General features: G+C 36.3%; 1 protein-coding gene across 1 annotated transcript; it reads right to left on the bottom strand.

The window, feature by feature from the left end:
• Positions 1-766: 766 nt before the first annotated feature.
• On the bottom strand, positions 767-9,596 carry LOC104906203 (hypothetical protein). Its single transcript, XM_010694929.4, has 14 exons — positions 9,377-9,596; positions 9,146-9,238; positions 8,383-8,939; positions 7,779-7,842; positions 6,737-7,114; positions 4,823-4,953; positions 4,627-4,735; positions 4,387-4,532; positions 4,077-4,150; positions 3,852-3,954; positions 3,545-3,747; positions 2,260-3,359; positions 1,900-2,168; positions 767-1,020 (listed from the first exon to the last, which is right to left on the bottom strand). The coding sequence occupies exons 2-14, from the start codon at positions 9,233-9,235 to the stop codon at positions 1,002-1,004; spliced, it is 3,243 nt and encodes a 1,080-aa protein (XP_010693231.1). The 5' UTR covers positions 9,236-9,238; positions 9,377-9,596; the 3' UTR covers positions 767-1,001.
• Positions 9,597-19,975: the final 10,379 nt, after the last annotated feature.

Below are 19,975 nucleotides of genomic sequence, written 5' to 3'. Positions count from 1 at the left end.
GCCAAGGAAAAACAGAGAGGTAATGTTAATGGTGGGCTGAGGCGGTGGTGGTGGCGACGGAATACTGGCGTCGTCCCCCATGACAGCCGAGAGAAGAGAGAAAAAAAAATTTTAGAGAGGCTCCGATACCATGTAGAATTAGGGTAAAGTTGTTATCTTCTCATTAATGATTGCCACAATATATATATTACACAGTTTAGGAAACCCTAACAAATATGGTAAGCTAAGAATATACAATAGCCTAAATATATACTCTACAGTACTCCCTCTCTTCCAAAATATAGTTCATGATCCTTTTTGTATAATCTTTAACATGTATTATTGACTTGCGATATTTTATATTTTGTATTATTAAAAATTATAAAAAGTTGATATTATAGATGTACATATTGAAGCGAATCTAATAAGATCCCACATTAGTATGTTTTTTATACATTAATGAATATATTTAGTAAAAAATATTAAATTTTGACTCCTAAAATAAAAACAGGGACTATATTTTGATACAAATCTCATATATACTTGTCATACTTTTGTTTGCTATAAAAGTTGCCAACTAACTACTTCATTTATAATGATATTTCATAAAGGTAGTATGTTCAAGTTCAACATTTCTATAGATCTTTTACCAAATACCAACTGCTAACTCCAGCAAGGGATATTTGCTGCTATTAAGTGCCTATATGCCCCAGATATAGCTAGGCTCTTTTCTGCTATACTTCTTCAATCCCCACACATCTCCCCTTTACCAAAATGAAGGAGTGCGTCAGAAACTTAGAGATTACTCAAAGCAAATTGGGAGGGAAAGTTACTTGTTTTACAAAACCAAAAAGTATGAGAAGATGAAAACTATATGAAACACCCCAAAAAAAAGCTTCTCATGCACCCTTCGTAATAAACTGTGGATTTGTGCAAGTAAAGCAAGCTTCAATTTAGCACCCAAAAGAAGAATCCGTTGTGATGTCTGTCTGTGTAGCTTAACCAACGACCAGACGTCCTCCTCAAGCTCGGAGTGTTTGACTATGTAACAAGAGAATGAACATGAATCAGTTTTACGGTTCAATCTAAAAGCATAATCAAAAGGAAAATATTGTCCCCAAAAAACGAAGCTGAAGATATAAAGTTCACAACAGCTTTGCATTTTTTTGGTACACTGAAATCATAGAACAAGAAGGCGCCACTATATTAGACATACTATGATTAAGCGCAAACGATCCGTTTGGTAGTCGTTAATAAATTGCGGTAATAGGAATGAATTTTAAGTGTAATTTTATTAGGGAAACACCCTTAAAATCTCCATGGGTAGACATTTTTTCTCCATGGGCAAGCAATTTCACCTTTAAACTTGTGTTTTTATCTCCAAGGGGAAGCAATTTTCATTACCACTCATTGTAGGTGGTATTGGATGGGAATGAAAATTCAAGAAGGAAAGTGGAGACTTTAGGATAAATTAGCATTACCACGGGAATATGGACAATGATATTTTTTACAAATTACACATAAATTCATTCCCATTACCACCATTTATGACCAACTACCAAACGGGCCGAAAGGGATATGCGGAGTATGGATCATAAGGAGGAATTTAGCAAACAAAAACTATGAGTCAATTGAAAGACAAGAAGAGATCAAGAATGTTGGAAAATGAAACTGAGCAATTAGATGTGCAGTCCAAATGTTTCGGAAAAAGAACCATGTTATGCTGCTGGCTCCAGATATGCACCAGAAATAAGAATAATAAAGGTAATACATGCAGAAGGTTCATTGTTAGCGGCAAAGTGGCGTATTTGTTTCATGTTGAACTCTCAGTCACACGAGAAGGCTAGGTGGTCCAGATTAGTGATGCAGGAAGTAAATACGAAGATGAAACAAATTATAGCAAGGGTTCTAATATCAAACCTTCTCAGAGAGGCAGCATGAATTGGAGGGAAGTCCATGTCCTCATAGCTCTGGTGCTGCCTTATTGTCCATGGTATCAAATCGATCTTTTCAACCACCTCGTCACAGACAACACACTTGTGAGTAGAAGAACCAACTGCAGCGATCCTCATAGCTACAACCTTGCAGTCTCCGCACCACAGAAGATGTTGGCATGGATAATTAGCCCACAGCATCTTGTTCTTCTCACAAGCAAAGCAGTTGCCTTGCTTGACGCTAGCTGCATACTCCTGGATTCATAAAAGAACAAATGTAAAGATGTTGACACTAGAAGTTGGATGTGTTGTGCTATAAATTGTGAGAACAATAAAGGCATCGTACATCATAGAAGTTGAGACCCCTGAGGAAGAACACTTGCTTCCTCTTTCGGGCAAGAGCCTCCAAAACCAAATGTTTTCTCCTGCATTCTTGATCTGGTACCTTAAAGCCTCCAGTTCCCAGCCATGTTCGAGCAAGAAACACTGTGTCTGGTTCGAGAAACTGCAGAAATCTTGAATATGTCGTAGGAACTATAGCCCTAAGATCAAGATTTGCCGGTTTTCCATAAACTTCATTCACAGCAGCAGTAGCATCAAGATATGTCTCAGAAGTCTTATCGGAATGAGTATCACTCTCTGCTTCTTTTTCGGACAGGCCCATGTTTCCACAGTCAGATGCATCATCAATGTGTACATGGACTGGTGTTGTTGGGCGGGCCACAGATTTCCTATTCCGTGGTAGAGCTAGTGGTGGGGGTCGGGGCACATTAGGTAGGAGGATCATATGATTAGGAACCTGACCACCTGTGTGGACAATCTTTACCCTACATAATTCAGGATAAGACTTGACAAAATCACTCAATTTGGAGTAGCCAAGAGAGGCATGGTCAAGCTCTAGCCCAAATAATGTCTTGAAATCGGATTTCAAAGATGACAGGGAATAATAGGATCCTCCTTCTGAATTCCTAGACAGCTTTCTTAAGAATTGAGGAAGCCATTTCTTGAATGTAATGAACCATCTAGGTGTGTCTTGGCCAGCAAATCGGGGTCTGCGGGCCTTGCACTCCTTCCCAGAGTCATCTGGTTGTGCATGGCCTACTCGATCAGCCCAAGACATCTTCTTAGGCATGTCTTCTGCGGAACTCCGCTCAGTTTGACCTCGTAGTTGAGACTGGTTACTCTCTTGTTGCTCTGTCTCTTGCTGGGGTTCATCTCCACGATCTTCTTGATTACATGACCGTTTCAGAACTGCACTTTTGATCTCAGCTTTCTTTCCCCAGATGCTGGTATAGTGGGCCTCCAAAGCAGCAGCTACAGATTTATCATCCTTGAAAGTAACAAAACCAAAACCCCGAGAAGTTAATTGATCATCGGTTTCCATCTGTATAACATTGGCATCTGCCACTGGGCCAAACTGCTCTTCCATAACACCAGCTAATGAATCTGCCTCACAAGATGAGCATTAAGGTAGAATGAGTAATAGCTGTGGTTCATAATCATAATGTAACTAGTGCAAGTTATACCATCAACATGACAAGTAATTCTGAACAAAGGGAGCAATATTGTTAATTGGCTAAAATTATAGATAAGCGAAGGCTTTATCCTCCACTTTCGAGAAAATTTCTTACTGGAGTCCAAACTGGGTGGTAGTCCTCCTACAAAAATTTTCCGCTTGTATTCTGCTAAAACAGTAGAACGAACAAGGGAAACTCTCGACTTTGAATTCCAGAGCTCCCCTTCACCATGCCTGTAAAAGCATTTGGACCCTCTAGCACATCCTGTTGGGGATCCATAGTATTTGCAAATATCACTGTCTGGGCTTGAGTCAGCACTGGGATCCACAAACATGAAGAAACAAAATTTCTTGTTGCTCAGTACACACTAAAAAAATCGAAAAGGCTACACAAGCTGCTTGGATCATGCCAAATTATTCACCTCTCAGAAGTAGAGCATTGTTCCTTTAGCGCTACACAGGTTTCTGAGACCACCTGGTCATTGTGTATGCATGCAGTGTATTTCTGCTGGGATGCCCTATTGGCTGTATAATAGTACAAGAAATGATGTTAACAAATAATCAAGCTTGAAGATAACTAAGCTCAGAAGTTATATTTCTTCAATTTCTGCCACCTAGAAGTGTAAAGTTAGCATGACCAAACTTACTTATGATAATACTGGTCCGATTTAAAGCAGAGCGCATGTCCTGTGATTTTGCCAAGTCCATAGGTCTCTCTCGACTGACATTCATGAATAAACAGAGGGAAAACCAGCATAAGATAATAGCATGTAGTTTAGTTGCAGCTTTTGGCAATATTTTATCGAAAAACAGGAACTAAATGAGCTACTGAATGTAAAAGAGAGAAAAGCAAGCTAAATTAAACATCTAGCCATCAATCAATAAGGAAACAATATAAATGATTAAGGATGTAATAGAAAGAAGGAATGAGTAAATCACAAGTATAGAATTGCTAACCGCAAATTATAGACATCTGTGGTTGCTCCAGAACTCAGTAGGAGTTGAGCACATTCTATGAAGTCATTTTTTGCAGCATAAAATAAAGGAGTTTCTTTCAATTCTGATGTGACATGGACACTGTCAGGCTCATGATTTAGCAGGATCTGTAAAAACAACCCGCAGCCACAGAAAGTACAGTCATCAATCAAAAACTTGAAGAGTGGACATTTTAAAATAAAACAATCAATTCTGATGTACCTTCAGTGCTTCTAGATTTCCATTTGCAGCAGCTATGTGAACTGCAGTTAATCCCAGCTTGTCTTTTTGCCTCACTCGAGCACCATGCTCCAGAAGAAGCACCAAAATTCTGGATGTTATCCGAATTTGCATATATCAGTAATCACATTCTGTAGAAAGCTGAAAATTTACTAGTGTCGAAGATTTATATGTTTACCTGATATGCTCAGGGCATGATACTTTTGATGCTTTAAGAGACCAATGGAGCGCAGAGTTACCTTCGGCATCAGTGTCACTCAGATCAATCCCTGTCTGCAGAATCAGCTTCAGGACAGCTTCATCTCCTGCCTTCAGAAGGGAATAGATCCGCAAGAAGAGACAAATATATAAGAACCCAGAAATTTCAAACTTCTTATCACTAATTCCTAGCCAATTCAGGAGAAAAAGAACAAGGAAATTAAGGAACAACACTGATGACAATGGCAATACCACCATTAAAGAAGTATGCAGGGCTACAAAAATAACCTGTGAAGCCTATCAAGGTCAGTCTCATTATTAACAACTGTGTCACAGGAGATAACTAAACCAACGTATAATTTTGACGTTTGTTAGATTAGGGTTCTAATTGCATATCTTTTTCTGATTGATTGTTTTCTTTGGATTAAAGGTCATCCTCTATGTCCTGGGTAATATACAGTCTGCATCTCTTGAAGTCCAAGGAAACATTATGTACAAAAATTGTATGTTGAACCCTTGATCTTTTAGATTTCTCATTTTCTTTTTGTTTTTCTTTTGTATGAAAGAAGGAAAGAATTAGAAGATTTTAAACCCTTGGTTAGGTACAATTATATATGCAAAAACACCACATAGTATGCATATACCCAAAACCCATGCAAAACATGTGATTGCCGACTGATGATCTCCCCAGTAGTTCAGTACACACAAAAAAAACACAAAACAGTTAAATTGAAACACAAGAACGACCCATTTAGTAGGAGTTAATATTTTTTAAGATAAGTTTCATTATAAGGTTGATGGTAGTGCAACTCAATAGCCAAACATGTGTGTTCTTTTACTTCCATTATCACTACGAAGGTGGTATAATTTGGTAATGGAAGTTCATGAAAAAATCAAAATCGAAAAGCAAAAACAGCCAAATTTGATGTGGACAACATTACATGAATCTTAAAATTAGACTCTTCTTACAACAATACAACAACGTTCTTTTCAATTTATTTTGACTTTGATATAAGTTCATATAAGTTCAAATAAGTTAAGATAGACTTTGATAAGTTTCAACCACGGTACAAAATAGTGTGTTTGAGGCGCAAGGCTTTTCTGATCAAGCACCTCTTGTTGCTAAGCGAAACGATTTCAAAAAGGCGCAAAAGGGTGCATTGAGAGTTTGAGACTCATAAAAAGCGCACTGATGTGCAGATTGTGCAACCCAAGGGCAAAATTTTCTTTGTTTCCCCTCACTTCAATGAGGCGGTCCGAGACGCACTAATATCCTTATCGCCTCAATGTGCCTTGACCTTTTTTATGCATTGGTTCCAACAAGTTTAGATGATTTCATTATGTTTTAAAAAGCTTCAATAAGATATATTAATAATATTAATACTACAATTACTATTATTAGTTATATAGTAACAATAATTCTTAATCAATTATTATTGTTGATATCAATCATAAAAATATAAGGAAAACACAATCAGGTAATAGTTACTACAATTTTAGTTATTAGCCATAATTATATCTAACTTTATTTATTGTTACTATTAGATCCTAATTAGTATTATCTTTTTTATTTCTCTATCAATATTTGCAGGATAGTATCAATGAGTTCTAATAGACATAAGGCTCAAATACTTCAGTTAAATTTCATAAGTTCAGATACAAATTCCTAGTTAAATGCTCACTACCGATATCTTCGTTCATTACCACTTACCAAATGAGCCGTAGATATGTTTGAATGGAATAATGAGCCGGGAATCTAACAGAAGTTGAAATGACAAAATTATTATAATAATGACTTGTTAAACTGAAAACAAGAAAAAACTTCATGGGCTGTGATTCATAGTGATCAACCTACTGAAGCAGCATTTATTAGTATTTTGGTTTGTTACCGCACCTGAGAAGCAAGTATAAGAGGAGAAGTAGCCTTCTTTTCTACTGAGCCCCTATAAGGAGAAGCCCCAAAGAAATGGAGCAACTCCATCTCCCGTAGTAATATCTTCCTCCTTTCAGCTCCACCACTATCAATGCCATGCTTGCCCTGCCTTGCAACGAATATCGAAACCGCCTCTTTGATGACACAACTATACACTGTCGTCTTCTCGACGGCCAGACCAGTGTTGGTTCGTAACTCCAACACTGATCCATTTACCCTTTCGGCTGCCACCATCAGTAGTGCAGCCAGAGCTTCCACTCGCCCTTGTATTGCCATGGTGTATGCTACCTCTCCTATATCCTTTGTCTTTTCAGCCAACACTCTTATAGCCCCCAAATCCTGCATGGTTCCAAAAATTACTAGTATTAATTGAACAGACAACCAAAAGTATATATATTACTCATTGTCCCAACAAATTCTTACTACTAACTATTTATTTTTATATAGTTTCAAAATTTTGAAAATTATTATTGAACTCATAGTTAATGAACATGTTTCAACTCTAATTTACTCATCATCTTTATTTTCATATATTTCCAAGATTTTGATAATGATAATTAAACAACCAATAAATAATTTACATAGGCATCAACTCTAATTTAATTAATAGCATTTATATTTATATATTTCCAAGATTTTGAAAATTATTATTGAATCGATATTTAATGAGCATGTTTCAACTTTAATTTACTCGTCACTTTTATTTTCATATATTTCCAAGATTTTGATAATGATAATTAAAACACGATCAATGACCAATTTACAAAGGTTTCAATTCCAATTAACCAAAACATTATTTAACTTTGCACATTCCCAAAATTTTCATTAATTAACAATCTTAACTTATTAGATACTAACATATTTATTTAACTTGTTGTGAGTAAATTATTTATTTTCATATAATTCCAACATTAACAACTTTAAATCAAATTTATTTATATTTTCCATTTTAACAATCACAATAAAGGAACAATTTCCATAATCAAACACAAGGCTGCCTTACCTTATCGCTGAGCCACAGCAGCAAATCATCTAGCGGCTGATCTAGCTCCCAGTCTACCTTCATCCTTAAAATTGAAAAAAAATGACAAAATCTTTAAGCTATTAAATTATAGACGAAATCACTAGCATAGTAGCATAGTTGCATTTAACATCAAAAAAGGTGTAATAGAAAATGATGCACACGGTAAGGAATCGGATAGTTACTCTTTAACACTACCTTTCCATAAATAGAAATATTTATACAATAGCAATCATAAAGAAATTAATATATCATAATGTAAATAAACCGTAGTATCTGCAGCTGCAGACAAAAATCACTTGCATTACAATATAAAAATACAAAACTATTCAGTATTCACCTCAAACGGCAAAAATAGAGAGAAAAAAAACCAAATATAAAAAGGCACACACGCAAAAGAAACAATAAAGTAGAAACAGAGGATTCCATAAAGGGAAATTTTGCCTTATTCTTTGTTTTATCGATAAAATCAATAGCAAACAAAAAGAAACCGCTTTTTTTAAAAGGACACAGAAAAAACTTTTTTGAATTTGTACTATATAAAACAGGAAAAGCGATAGTATAGTACAAAAGTTTTTGGACAGACCTGGTGCTACGCAGAGCCAATTCCAGTGGCAGCAGATGCAACGCAGTGTAAGTGTTGCTATTACCATTACCATTACCATTACCATTACCAGTGCCAGCAACAGCGGCAGCTGGTGCAGTACTCTTCGTCTTGAGGTCCGACCGCGCTCGCTTCCGAAGCAGCAGCTCAATGCAGCGCATAGCGTGGTTTTCCGCCGCAGTATGCAGCGGTGCGAAGCCAGAGCTAGCGTCTATCTCGTTCAAAAGAGGCACTACGCTGCCGCCGATGATGTCGCCATTGAGCAGAGCTTCTGCAGAGTTTACCGCGTCAAACTCACAGCAAAGGTGCAGGAGCTTCGACATTGTAGCGCGATCCAACGGCGATGATTCGTCGGAGGAGGAAGATGAAGTTATTTGTTTCGCTAAATCACTGAGTTTTGCTCTGTCGTCTCTGATTATCGCTTTGATCAGCGCGTTTTCGACGCTGGCTTTTGAGAGATTTTGTTTTGTGCTAATCGGAGATGGATTGATGTTTTCTGGTAGTTTTTCTGCAATGCTCTGCTTTTTAACCTCCATTTTCTGCCACAAAAAAAAAGAGAAAATAGATTATTTAGTTCGCTTTTACGATGATCTCAAGCAAAGATTTCGAAGTTTAACGCAAAATCAAGAGATGAAAACCTAACCTCTGTAATAAAGAAACTCAAGAAACGATTGAATGAAGGTTTTTAAGCTCAAATGTTACTGAAATTTCAACTATACATAATAGAGAAAGAGAGATATATTACTGTGTTGTTGTAAAAAGGAGAACAATATAGACTTTCAGGAAGTGAACGAAGGAGCTGAGAAACTTCATAATGCTGCATTTGCATCTCCATTTTCTGCAAAAAAAAGTGAGAAAAAAGCAAAAAAAATATGAGCTAATTTAGGAAAAAATTGCACGATTACATATCAAGAAAAGCAAAAGAAAACACGGAAAATAAAATAAAAAGGAAGCTTCTGGATGTCAAAAATGGAACCTCTGCGTTGAAGCTGCTGAAGAATTGCTTTAATGGCGGTTGAATGAGTTGTTTAACATTCGGAAATTTGAGGTTGTGATTGATGAAATGTAGTGGTGGTGTTGTTGCAGAAGAGAGAAAGAGTGGAAAGAGGAGAGAGAAAGAAATAAAAGAAATTGAAATGATGAGAAAAAGTGGTAGAGAGAGGGAAGAAGGGGCTGGTTTTTATATCCCTAGGAAATAGAAATTAGGGGGTCCACATGTTTATGGTTATCCAATGAATTGATCAGCTAGTATATTGGGATAAATAAAATGGTGGTTAGTGGAATTATGTGATTATCATGTTGTTTTGGAAGGGATTGATATAAATTTGTAACAAAAAAAAAAGGATAGGGCGCCGTAACTTCAAGCCTTCTCAAATGCAACGATCTGCATTCTGCCTGTCTTGTACACTTGGGTTTTCATGGCAAATGCAACGATCTGTATTGTGGACTATGTTTAGGGAATAGAGAGGGTGTTGCCCTAATTCGAGAAAGATTAGACCGTACTTTAGCTAATTATACTATGATTTCTGAATTTCTAGCTATTTAATTAAGTCATCTCCCACATACTTGTTTGAATCGTTGACCGGCTTGTATTGATTTAAATGTTTCAAATAATAATGAGACTATTCCCTTTTGATGTAAGGAAGCATGGTTAGTTCACCCTAAACACTTTTTCCGTTTGGTAACTATTTATGAGTCCAAATTAGTCCATATAAACTTAAAAGGATAATATTATTTTGAGTTTCTTGATAACTTTAAGGAAAGACTAGCGGTTGGCAAGCAAAACTCCTAATACATGGCGGCAGCTAGATGTACATTTATAAAATATGTTCTAAATATCTACTCTTTGTATGCCATGCAGACCGACGTACGTCCTATTAGTATTCTAGATAATCTCTAGAAAGAAGTCAAATGCTTCCTTTGGTATAAAGTTGGTCAATATCATTGTATCTCTTGTACCTCTTGGGATAAGGATTGTTTGCCAATGATGATTGGTGGATAAAGGAATAGGAATCTTCGTAGATGAAAACTTTGTTTTATGGCTAAAATGGGATGGAAAATTCTCTACAAATAATCATTACTAGCCAAACGATACAAGGGTAGAGATGAGTCATCACGGGACCAGTAAGGCACTAGCCATCATGACTAACATACAAATATGTAATTAGTACAGCTAATTACACAAAGTCTAAAAGTATAAATAATAACAACCTAGTATGATATTACGAAATAAATGAAGGTCATGCATTGGAGGCAATAATGATTCAAACACTACAAATTCAATTAGAGTTACTTAAATTATTAATTAATTTGAAAACGAAAGATTGTCCAACAAAAAACAACCTTCAATAAGAAGATATGGCTTAAAAAGAATCGCATAAATCAAACGATCGCACGTAATACCATGGCTTAGCACCATCCAACTCCTTTTGTTCAATACTCCAGACATACACAAATCCAAAGTTTTATTACTCATTCTCATTGGAGTCTGTCTTGAGTGTAATATGTTACACCATAGGTTGTGTAAAAGAGGTTCACACGTGTGAAATAACACCCACTTCTATCTTCCAAACTTCCTTCGTCCAAACATTTGGTCTTTCTTTCCTCTGGTCTCACACACTCGTTCTCCTCCTTCTCCACGCCTTCATCTTCCCTCTCTCCACCATATTTAATTCAATTGCTTGGAGGAATTTTTCCTTTGCTTGCCTGAATTCGTTTGATCGAAACACCTGAATTCGACACTCGTCACTCGACTAAGCAACCTCTAAATCAACAAAAATGGATGTACTAAGACTAGGGATGGTGTGGAGGAGATCTTCTGCAATGCGGGGAGAGCAAATACATGGTGATTGAAGGATCAATCAAACAAATTAGTTCCCCTAGATAAAATGATACAAATTAGTTTCCAAATGACATATATTTCTTGAAAAATGATATACATTAATTTGGGGTTGTAAATAATATAAGACAAAGTACAAAAGATATGCATATGGTGAAAAATGATATAAACAATAATGATATCATTTATTTTATAAAACATCACTAATTATGTAACATATTATTGTTTCATTTCATTAGTGGTGTACCTCATATAATTTTGAAGTTATGTCATGTCATTTATTAAATGCGTTTCATATTATTTGTAAAACTCTTTCATGTCATTATTACTCACTTGTATGTCATTTTTCAGCAAACTTGTAATTAGCTAGGTTGTTATTATTTTAATTAGACCATCGCCGACAGCAGGCAGCGTCGGCGCTCCTTCCTCCTCTTGATTGTGTCTTGTTCTTCCTCTCTCGTCTTGGTTTATCTCTCTTCCTCCTCTATATTATTTTAGTGCTTATGTTTTATGTTTTAAGTATTCTTTTGATGTTTTAATAATTAAAGTTTCTAACTTTGATATGATTTAAATATAAATTTCAGATTATATAATTAGTATAGTAAAGTTATTAAATTTCATATTTAATATATATGTTTAAGTTAGGGTTTTAAGTATCAAAGTATGGATTTTTAATGTTTTAAGAGTTGGAAATTGTAGTACTATGTTATAGTTTATGAAAATTGAGTGTTCTTATAACTATGTTAAAGTAAGTTTAAAAGGGTTTTGAAGATGTTATATGTTGCTGAAAATTCGGTTTTTTCACCATATACCCCTGACAAATTTTTTTTTGCACCGTATACCCTTTCAACTTTTCAAATTCACCATATACCCCTCACTATTCGAAAAATACATCAACTTGCCCTTTTGACTAACGGTGTTAGACTTCCGTTAGTCATTAGGCCCTAGTCCTCTTCTAATTTTAATTAACTAACCTAAATCAAACTCTAACCTAGCCCTAATGTAATACCCTAACCCTAATTTAATATCCTAACCCTTACCACCCCCAACCACCCTAGCCCCACCCCAGCCCTTCCCTCCCCCTCACCACCACCACACCCGGAGCCTCACCTTTCCCCGTCGACCCCCTCCCCTCCCCTTCCCTCGCGACCCCATCCCTTTTCCCCGTCGACCCCTCCCCCTCCCGATTGACCCCCCTCCCCCGCCGCTGACACCCCCTTCCCCGACGCATTGTAACCTCCCTCCACTCCTCCTGCAACCCAGCAATAACCCTCTAAACGACTGGAGCGAATTGGTGCGCAGGGGAGAATGGCGGAGCAACAGGGGGAGAAAGGCGGCGGCTGTGGACGTATTTCGATGGATCTGAACTGCGAGAGAGAGAAGAAAGATCTGGAACTGCGGGATCGAAGTTGTCATCCATGGCAGAGGAGAGAGAGAGAAGGAACGTGCGAAAATTCGGTGGGCGAGCTTGCGGCTGGGTGGGGGTGGGGGTGGGTGGGGTAGGGTGCGAAAATCCGGTGGGGTGGGGGAGGGGGCTGGCGAGGTTGCGGCTGGGTGGGGGTTGGGGGGGTGGGTAGGGTAGGGTGCGAAAATCCGGTGGGGGTAGGGAGGGAGGGGGCTGGCGGTTGCGACTGGGTGGGGGTTGGGGTGGGGTGGGGTGGGTAGGGTAGGGTGCGAAAATCCGGTGGGGTGGGGGAGGGGAGAGGGCAGACGAGGTTGCGGCTGGGTGGGGGTTGGGGTGGGATGGCGAGGTTGTGGCTGGGGGTGGGGTGGTGGGGGTGGTGGGGGTGGTAGGCTGGTGGGGGTGGGCTTGGGGTGGGCTGGTAGGGGTGGGCTTGGGGTGGGCTGGTGGGCTTTTAGGGTTTTTTAGAGTTTTTTAGGGTTTTTAGATTTATTTAGGGTTTAAGGTTTAGGGTACTTAATTAGGTTTAGGAGAGGATTAGGGTCTAATGACTAACGGAAGTCTAACACCGTTTAGTCAAAAGGGCAAGTTGATGTATTTTTCGAATAGTGAGGGGTATATGGTGAATTTGGAAAGTTGAAAGGGTATACGGTGCAAAAAAAAAATTTGTCAGGGGTATATGGTGAAAAAACCGCTGAAAATTTTATTAACATACTTGTGTTTGGTTTTTAGATATCCAAGTATGAGTTTTTAAGGGGTTTTAATGACTAGCTATACTAGCTAGAGGGCACTAAATGTCGACGTTTTGATGTATAAGAGGGTTTTTCAAGACTTTTTAAGAGGGTTTAAAATATTTTTGGGGTTTTTTGTCAGAAAGACCTAATAAAATACAAGTTTTGTGGGGAAAGATCTAATAAAAAAATTTTTGTCTAAAAGGACCTAATAAAATACTTCGGATTGTGAACAAGAATCACTTTATGAATTTTCGGCCAAATTAACCATTTATCGGCGTTGACCCTTTTTTTTACCCCTAGTTGACTCTTTAATGTTCAATTTCTATTTTACAGCACACAGATCCCTATCGAATCCCCAAACTTAATGTTCCCGTTGGCTTAACCTTCTCCTTCTTCATCTTTAATTTCAACTTCAACTTCTCAAATTGTGCTTCAACTTTCAATTTGTCAGCCTTCATCAAAACCATTTTGCTTTACCACCTTCAACTCTCAACAAAAACTTCTTCTCATCAACAAGATCATTAATCACAATTCGTTGCCATTATGTCATCTCATCATCCACCCATCTAAAGAATTTGCATCCCCTTGGATTTAAAATAGGAACATAACATTAAAGAGTCAACTAGGGGTAAAAAATAGGGTCAACGCTGATAAATGGTAAATTCGGCCGAAAATTCATAAAGTGGTTCCTGTTCACAATTGAAAGTATTTTATTAGGTCCTTTTTGACAAAAAAAAATTTTATTAGGTCCTTCCCTACAAAACTTGTATTTTATTAGGTCTTTTCTAACAAAAAACCCATGTATTTAAGTTGCTGAAAATTTATTGGAGTATTGATACTTGGATATTTGGTATTTGGTAGGCGGAAAATATACTTTGAGTGAATTCCAAGGTTGTGAAATAGGTAACATTTTAATTTAACCTAATTAAAGTTAATGAAGCTACAAAGTGGACTTGATCATGAATAATCAAAAGTTGGACTTAAAATGAGAAGACCACGCGAATGTTGACTTATTTAAAATAATTTTTTCTAATTAAAATGATAAATTATCCTAATCGACATATACGACAATTATGAAAGGTGAAAACTAAAAAAATGAGACTACCCTCTTATTTTTCTTGTAGGTTTATGAATGATTAATGTGTTTTTTGAAATTGTAATTGCAATTGGAAGTTTATGTAGAAAGAAACTTTTTAGGTTCTTACTTTGTAATTGTTTGGAATTGCTTTAGTTATATCACTTTAATTTTCAATGGAAAATATATATTAAGCATTTTTTTTTTGAAAGGTGCGATGCATACATTACATCTTATTATAAATTAGGCAACTTAAGTCCCCTCATTAGTTATTGCACATAATTGTAGATCAAGAAAGAATTGAATATTTTAAAATAAGTATTTTTTGATAAGATAAGGACATAAAAGTAATTTTCTATGAAGACACCATTTATGCTCTTTTTTAAAACAATAGGAACACATGTTCTGTAGCAAATGATTTTTTTTTTTTTTTTTTCATATATGATCATCTTACTTCAACTTGAATTATTTGAACTTGGAACTTAATACATATTTTATTTTTCATACTTAAACAAATATTTTCTTTATAAGATAGTTCATAAAGTGGACATATAAGGCGAGTACAATCTAACTAGATAGACACATATGAGTCAATGTGGTTGTCAATTTGTACCTGGACAAGAATTGGTTTTGAATTTTGTACACGTCCTGAGTGATGCGGCTAGGATGTAGATTAAAATTTTACTCATTTGCTAAACGCCACCCTAACATTTCTTATTAACGCCCTAAATATATATTTTTATACACTACCTATTCTTTTTTTTCCTTTTCCTTTTTGCTTACCCATTCCCCCCTTCCCTGCACTAACACTTTTACCTTCACTTGCCTCCACACTCCCCACCATCGGAACCACCACAACGACCAACTCCAAAGTTCCAACAACCTGAGTTTTATCCGGCGATCATGACTTGTCCGACGACCCACCACCCAAAAATTGAATATGTTTTTTATAAAAAAAAATTGGTGAAGCATCCATGGTGGACGCCTCACCACAGGTAGAGGCATCCACCATGGACGTCTCACCATAAAAAAAATTCAATATTTGTTTCTCATAAATTCAGATCTTTAATTTCCTGTTTGTTGGATTCATGTCTGTGGATGTGAATTTTATTTTGTGGGTTGTGGGCGCGGTGGACTGGTGGTGGTGAACAAGTGGACGAAAATTTTGGTGTGAGATTTACTTTGCAGGATATATGGTGGAAGTTGTTCAACTCCAATGGTGTTGGGATTAATTACTTTTATTTGGAAGTATTTGACAAGATATGCAAGTATAAAATGCAGTGGTAATGTTAGAAGAAGAAAGGAAAGGTGAACTAAGTCAGGAACATGACGGAAGAATGAGAAGTATTGAAAAAGTATAAAATACATCATAAAAATACATTAGGGCGTTAATTAGAAATTTTAGAGCGTCAAATTTTAAGAAGGATAAAATTAGAGACCAACAATTACATTAGCCAAGCCCTATTAACTTTTGTTTTTGGAGGAATGATAAAACAAAAGCAGCTTTGGGCCATTTGGACCAAAGCAAGGACTAAAGTGCAAAACAAAATTTACAAAGGGGTTTTCTAAAAATTGGTCTGAAAAAAATAGAAAAAAGGAAAAAGGAGGGAAAAAGTGGCAAAAAGTGGCGTTTGAGGAAAAAAAAAGGTAACGTGTGTTTCTGTGTGAAAGAAAGAGGGAGGAGAGAGAATTTTCAGTACTTTTGTCTGAAAGAAAGAGGGTGGAGAGAGAAGTGCTTTGAGACAAAAAAAAAATATGTTCACTTAGGAGAGATAGAGGAAGGTTTTAAGAAAGCTGAGAGCGAAAAAGCTGCGGAGAAGAGCGGAGCCAACGGAGAAGAAGAAACCGGCGCCGGTATAATGTAAGTGAATTTTGTTAAATTTTGTTAAATTTAAAAGCTATGGAAAAAAGTGAATTTTATTTAAATTTTTTGGTTAAAAATAAAAATCATGTCAGGCACTGTGAAATCTTCCAATTTTAGTTGAAGAAAGATGGAAATTTTTGTTAAAACATTCAAAGTTTCTGTTTTTTTTTGTTGTAAAATGAAGCATTGAAAGTAAAATTGAACTCGAGTACAAATCTGAGTTATGATCATGTTAAAGACTCTTACTGCTTGAATTATGATCATGTTAGTGGGGAAAAAGTGAATTTTGTTAAATTTTATGGTTAAAAAAAATCATGTCATGCACTGTAAAATCTTCCAATTTTAGTTGAAGAAAGATGGAAAATTTTGTTGTAAAGGATAAATATTATTAAAACAACACAAAATTCGGAGTTATGATCATGTAAAAGAGACTTAATGCTTGAATTATGATCATGTTAAATCTGAATTATTGTGGGTAGGGTGCATATATGAAATTCTTCTACACTTCTTGGTTTTGGTTTTCTGCCATAATATTTCTGCTACTAGATAGTATATAATCTGCTACTAGATAGAAGTATATAATCTGCTATAAAAGAGTCTTAATGCTTGAATTATGATCATGTCACTAGTGGAAAAATAAGGAAGGGTTGCGCTAAAAAAGGTCCTTAGGGCTGCGTATTTTGACAGCAACCCTTTCCATAGCAACCCTTCACTTTTTAAGTAGGGCTGCGCTTTTCAAACGCAGCCCTTCACAATGAAGGGCTGCGTTTTTGTACCTAAAACACAACCCTTCTTTGTACAAAGGGCTGCGTTTTTGGCACAAAAACGCAGCCCTTATGACCCATAAAAAAAATTTAAAAAAAAAAATTTTTTTTTGACATTTTTTTACTCTTAAATATATCTACTCAAGTTCATATTGTTTAAACAATCCAAAACAGAAAAGATTGATCAATGAACCCACGAATGTGTTGCCTGTTCTTACAGCAAAGCAAAAATTTGATATCTAAGGTTGCTTGAAATTGCCATATACACACCATAACCCACACTTACAGCAATTGTAACATCTTTAAATTATAACCAAAGAGGATGCAGTACCAACAACAAAAAGGCCCCTATCCTTAAATTATAACCTTAAACCCTAAAAAACGAAAAAAATAAATGATATCGCATCTAAACTAAAAAACTAAATGAAATTAAATCATAAACTAAAAAACAAAAAAGTTTAATGAAATTAGATCTGGAACTAAAAACCGAAACCCATTAGAAAAATGACGAACCCATTTTCGCTAATGAAGGTAAACCTAATCGAGATCGAGCGAGGAAAATAGAGAGAAGGAAAATAAAAAAACGAACGGAAATTAAAAAAGGGACAAAAATGAACAAAAAAATATCAACGAAAATGAAAAAAAAAGAACGAAAATGAAAAAAAACGAACGGAAATGAAAAAAAAGGAACGAAAATAAGAAAATAATGAACAAAAATAAAAAACGAACGGAAAAATTATAGCGAAAAATTATAGATCTCAAATTACATTAACATTAATCAAAACAAACATCAAAAAATTATAGATCTAAAAAATGAAAAATCATCACTTGTTGAAGTAATTGTTGTTGGGGTTGTGTCGAGGTTGTGATGACGGTGTGGTGGTTGTTGGTGTTGGTGCGGGTGTTGGCGGTGGTGGACGATAGTTCAGACATGTACTCGTCGTGGCTTGTACTTCGAACCCTTGCAGCGTGAAGAAGGAGGGAAAAATTATAGATCTGATATTTGTTGTTTTGGAGAAGAGAGAGAATGAGGAAAGAGAATTTAATGAGGGAGAAGAAACGAAGGACGTGAGAGAATGAGGGAGAAGAAACGAAGGACGTGAGAGAATGAGGGAGAGGAAAGAGAATGTACCCGCTTAATATGTTGATGAGCCCGCGATTAATTCCTTTCAAAATCGTTTTAAAAAAAAAGCCCATAAAGGGCTGCGTTTTTTTAAAAAATGCAGCCCTACAAGTCATAAAGGACTGCGTTTTTTAAAAAATGCAGCCCTTTATTACTTGTAGGGTTGCGTTTTTTAAAAAACGCAGCCCTTTATTACTTGTAGGGCTGCGGTTTTTAAAAAAATCGCAGCCCTTAAAACCGCAGCCCTTTATTACTTATAGGGATGCGGTTTTTAAAAAAACGCAACCCTTCACTAAAAGGGCTGCAATTTTCTTTAAAAACGCAGCGCTTCCTACTAGATAGTATAATTTGCATTCCAACTACGAATATCAATAGAATTGAATTCAGTTTGTTAGTGTAATCAGGGAGTATTGAAGAATGGCGAAGCAGCAGAAGGTAAAATTTGTTGTAAGTTTGAGTTATGATTGCTTTAAATTTATCATGTGAATATAACTGATTTTACTATTTCTTAATTTCAAATGGAGGTGTTTGAATTGGATGTGCATGTAAGTGATGACAATGAACAATCTAAATCTGAGGATCTTCATTCAGACGGGGAAAGAGAGGTAACATTTCTAATTGTTGGCATAAATTATATATGAATTTGTAGTTTGTCTGACATAATCCTGATATATAGAAATGGATTATAGGTAATAGGGAAGAAATCTGGACGATCGTCTTCGTATAAAGAAATAGAAGCACGAGTATATCGGGTAAGTAATCTTATTGAAGTTGTTAATACACGGTGAATAAATGAAGTATTTAATAACATATGCATGTAATTTTTAATAGGAGAATGATCTAAGCAAAGGTGGATGCTTGAAGGGTGAAGGCAAAGTAATTGCTACACATCGCGCCATGAATAATAAAAGAGTAATGCTATATGATGATTAGATTGTGTTTTGTTTTATAATTGGTGAGCTGTTTTTGAAATGTAATATGCTAATATAGTGTTTATTTTGATGTAGGAGAGTAATATGAATTGTAGAGTAGAGACATTTGGGAAGGTTGTGAAGGGATTTGATGAGAGGAAGCGTAAGCTAGTGACGGAGATGGGTTTTGGGGGTCTTTTGTTTCTGTCAGGTAAAAGTTTGCCTAGGACCTTTTATTATTGGCTGTGTACAAGAGTAGATGTTAATAATAAGGTGTTGCTGATGCTTGATGGGCTAGAATTCCCTCTTAGTAAGACACGGGTTTACTGGGTTTTGGGTATTCCGGCGGGGCCGAAGACCGTACCATTATATGGTGATGATGCTGATGAGGGTGGTGATGAGGTAATGAGGTTTTTAGATGTATATGGGTATACTAGTCGTTCGGGTGTTAGGGGGATTAAAGCTAGTGTAATTAAGCAAAATGTTGAAGGTGAAATATCTTCAGATGCTGAGTTTAAGAAGGCCTTTTTGATGATGACCTTAAATGATCTGATATGTCCTATGACATGTCAGAGAATGTCTGTCAGTTTGTTGTATGCTGTAGTTGTAGCAGAGAGACCTCATGAATATGATTGGTGTAGTTTGTTGCTGGATCATCTCATAATTGCGATTGGTGGATTTGCAAAAAGGTTCTGCCGTGATGGATTTGCTAAGGGATGTGGTAGGTGCACTATGTTCTTAGCGGTAAGTCAATGTTTTAATTTTGTTAGTATTTATGATTTAGTAGTAAAGGTTTAGTAATTTGTATGCAATTGTTGCAGATTCTATATCTTGATCGGTTGCGCCGACCACCATTGATGTGG

This window comes from Beta vulgaris, chromosome 2 (genome assembly GCF_026745355.1).
Source record: "Beta vulgaris subsp. vulgaris cultivar EL10 chromosome 2, EL10.2, whole genome shotgun sequence".
In the NCBI taxonomy this organism is placed as follows: domain Eukaryota; kingdom Viridiplantae; phylum Streptophyta; class Magnoliopsida; order Caryophyllales; family Amaranthaceae; genus Beta; species Beta vulgaris.
Note: the sequence above shows the minus strand (reverse complement) of the source record. Positions and strands in the feature narration are given on the sequence as shown.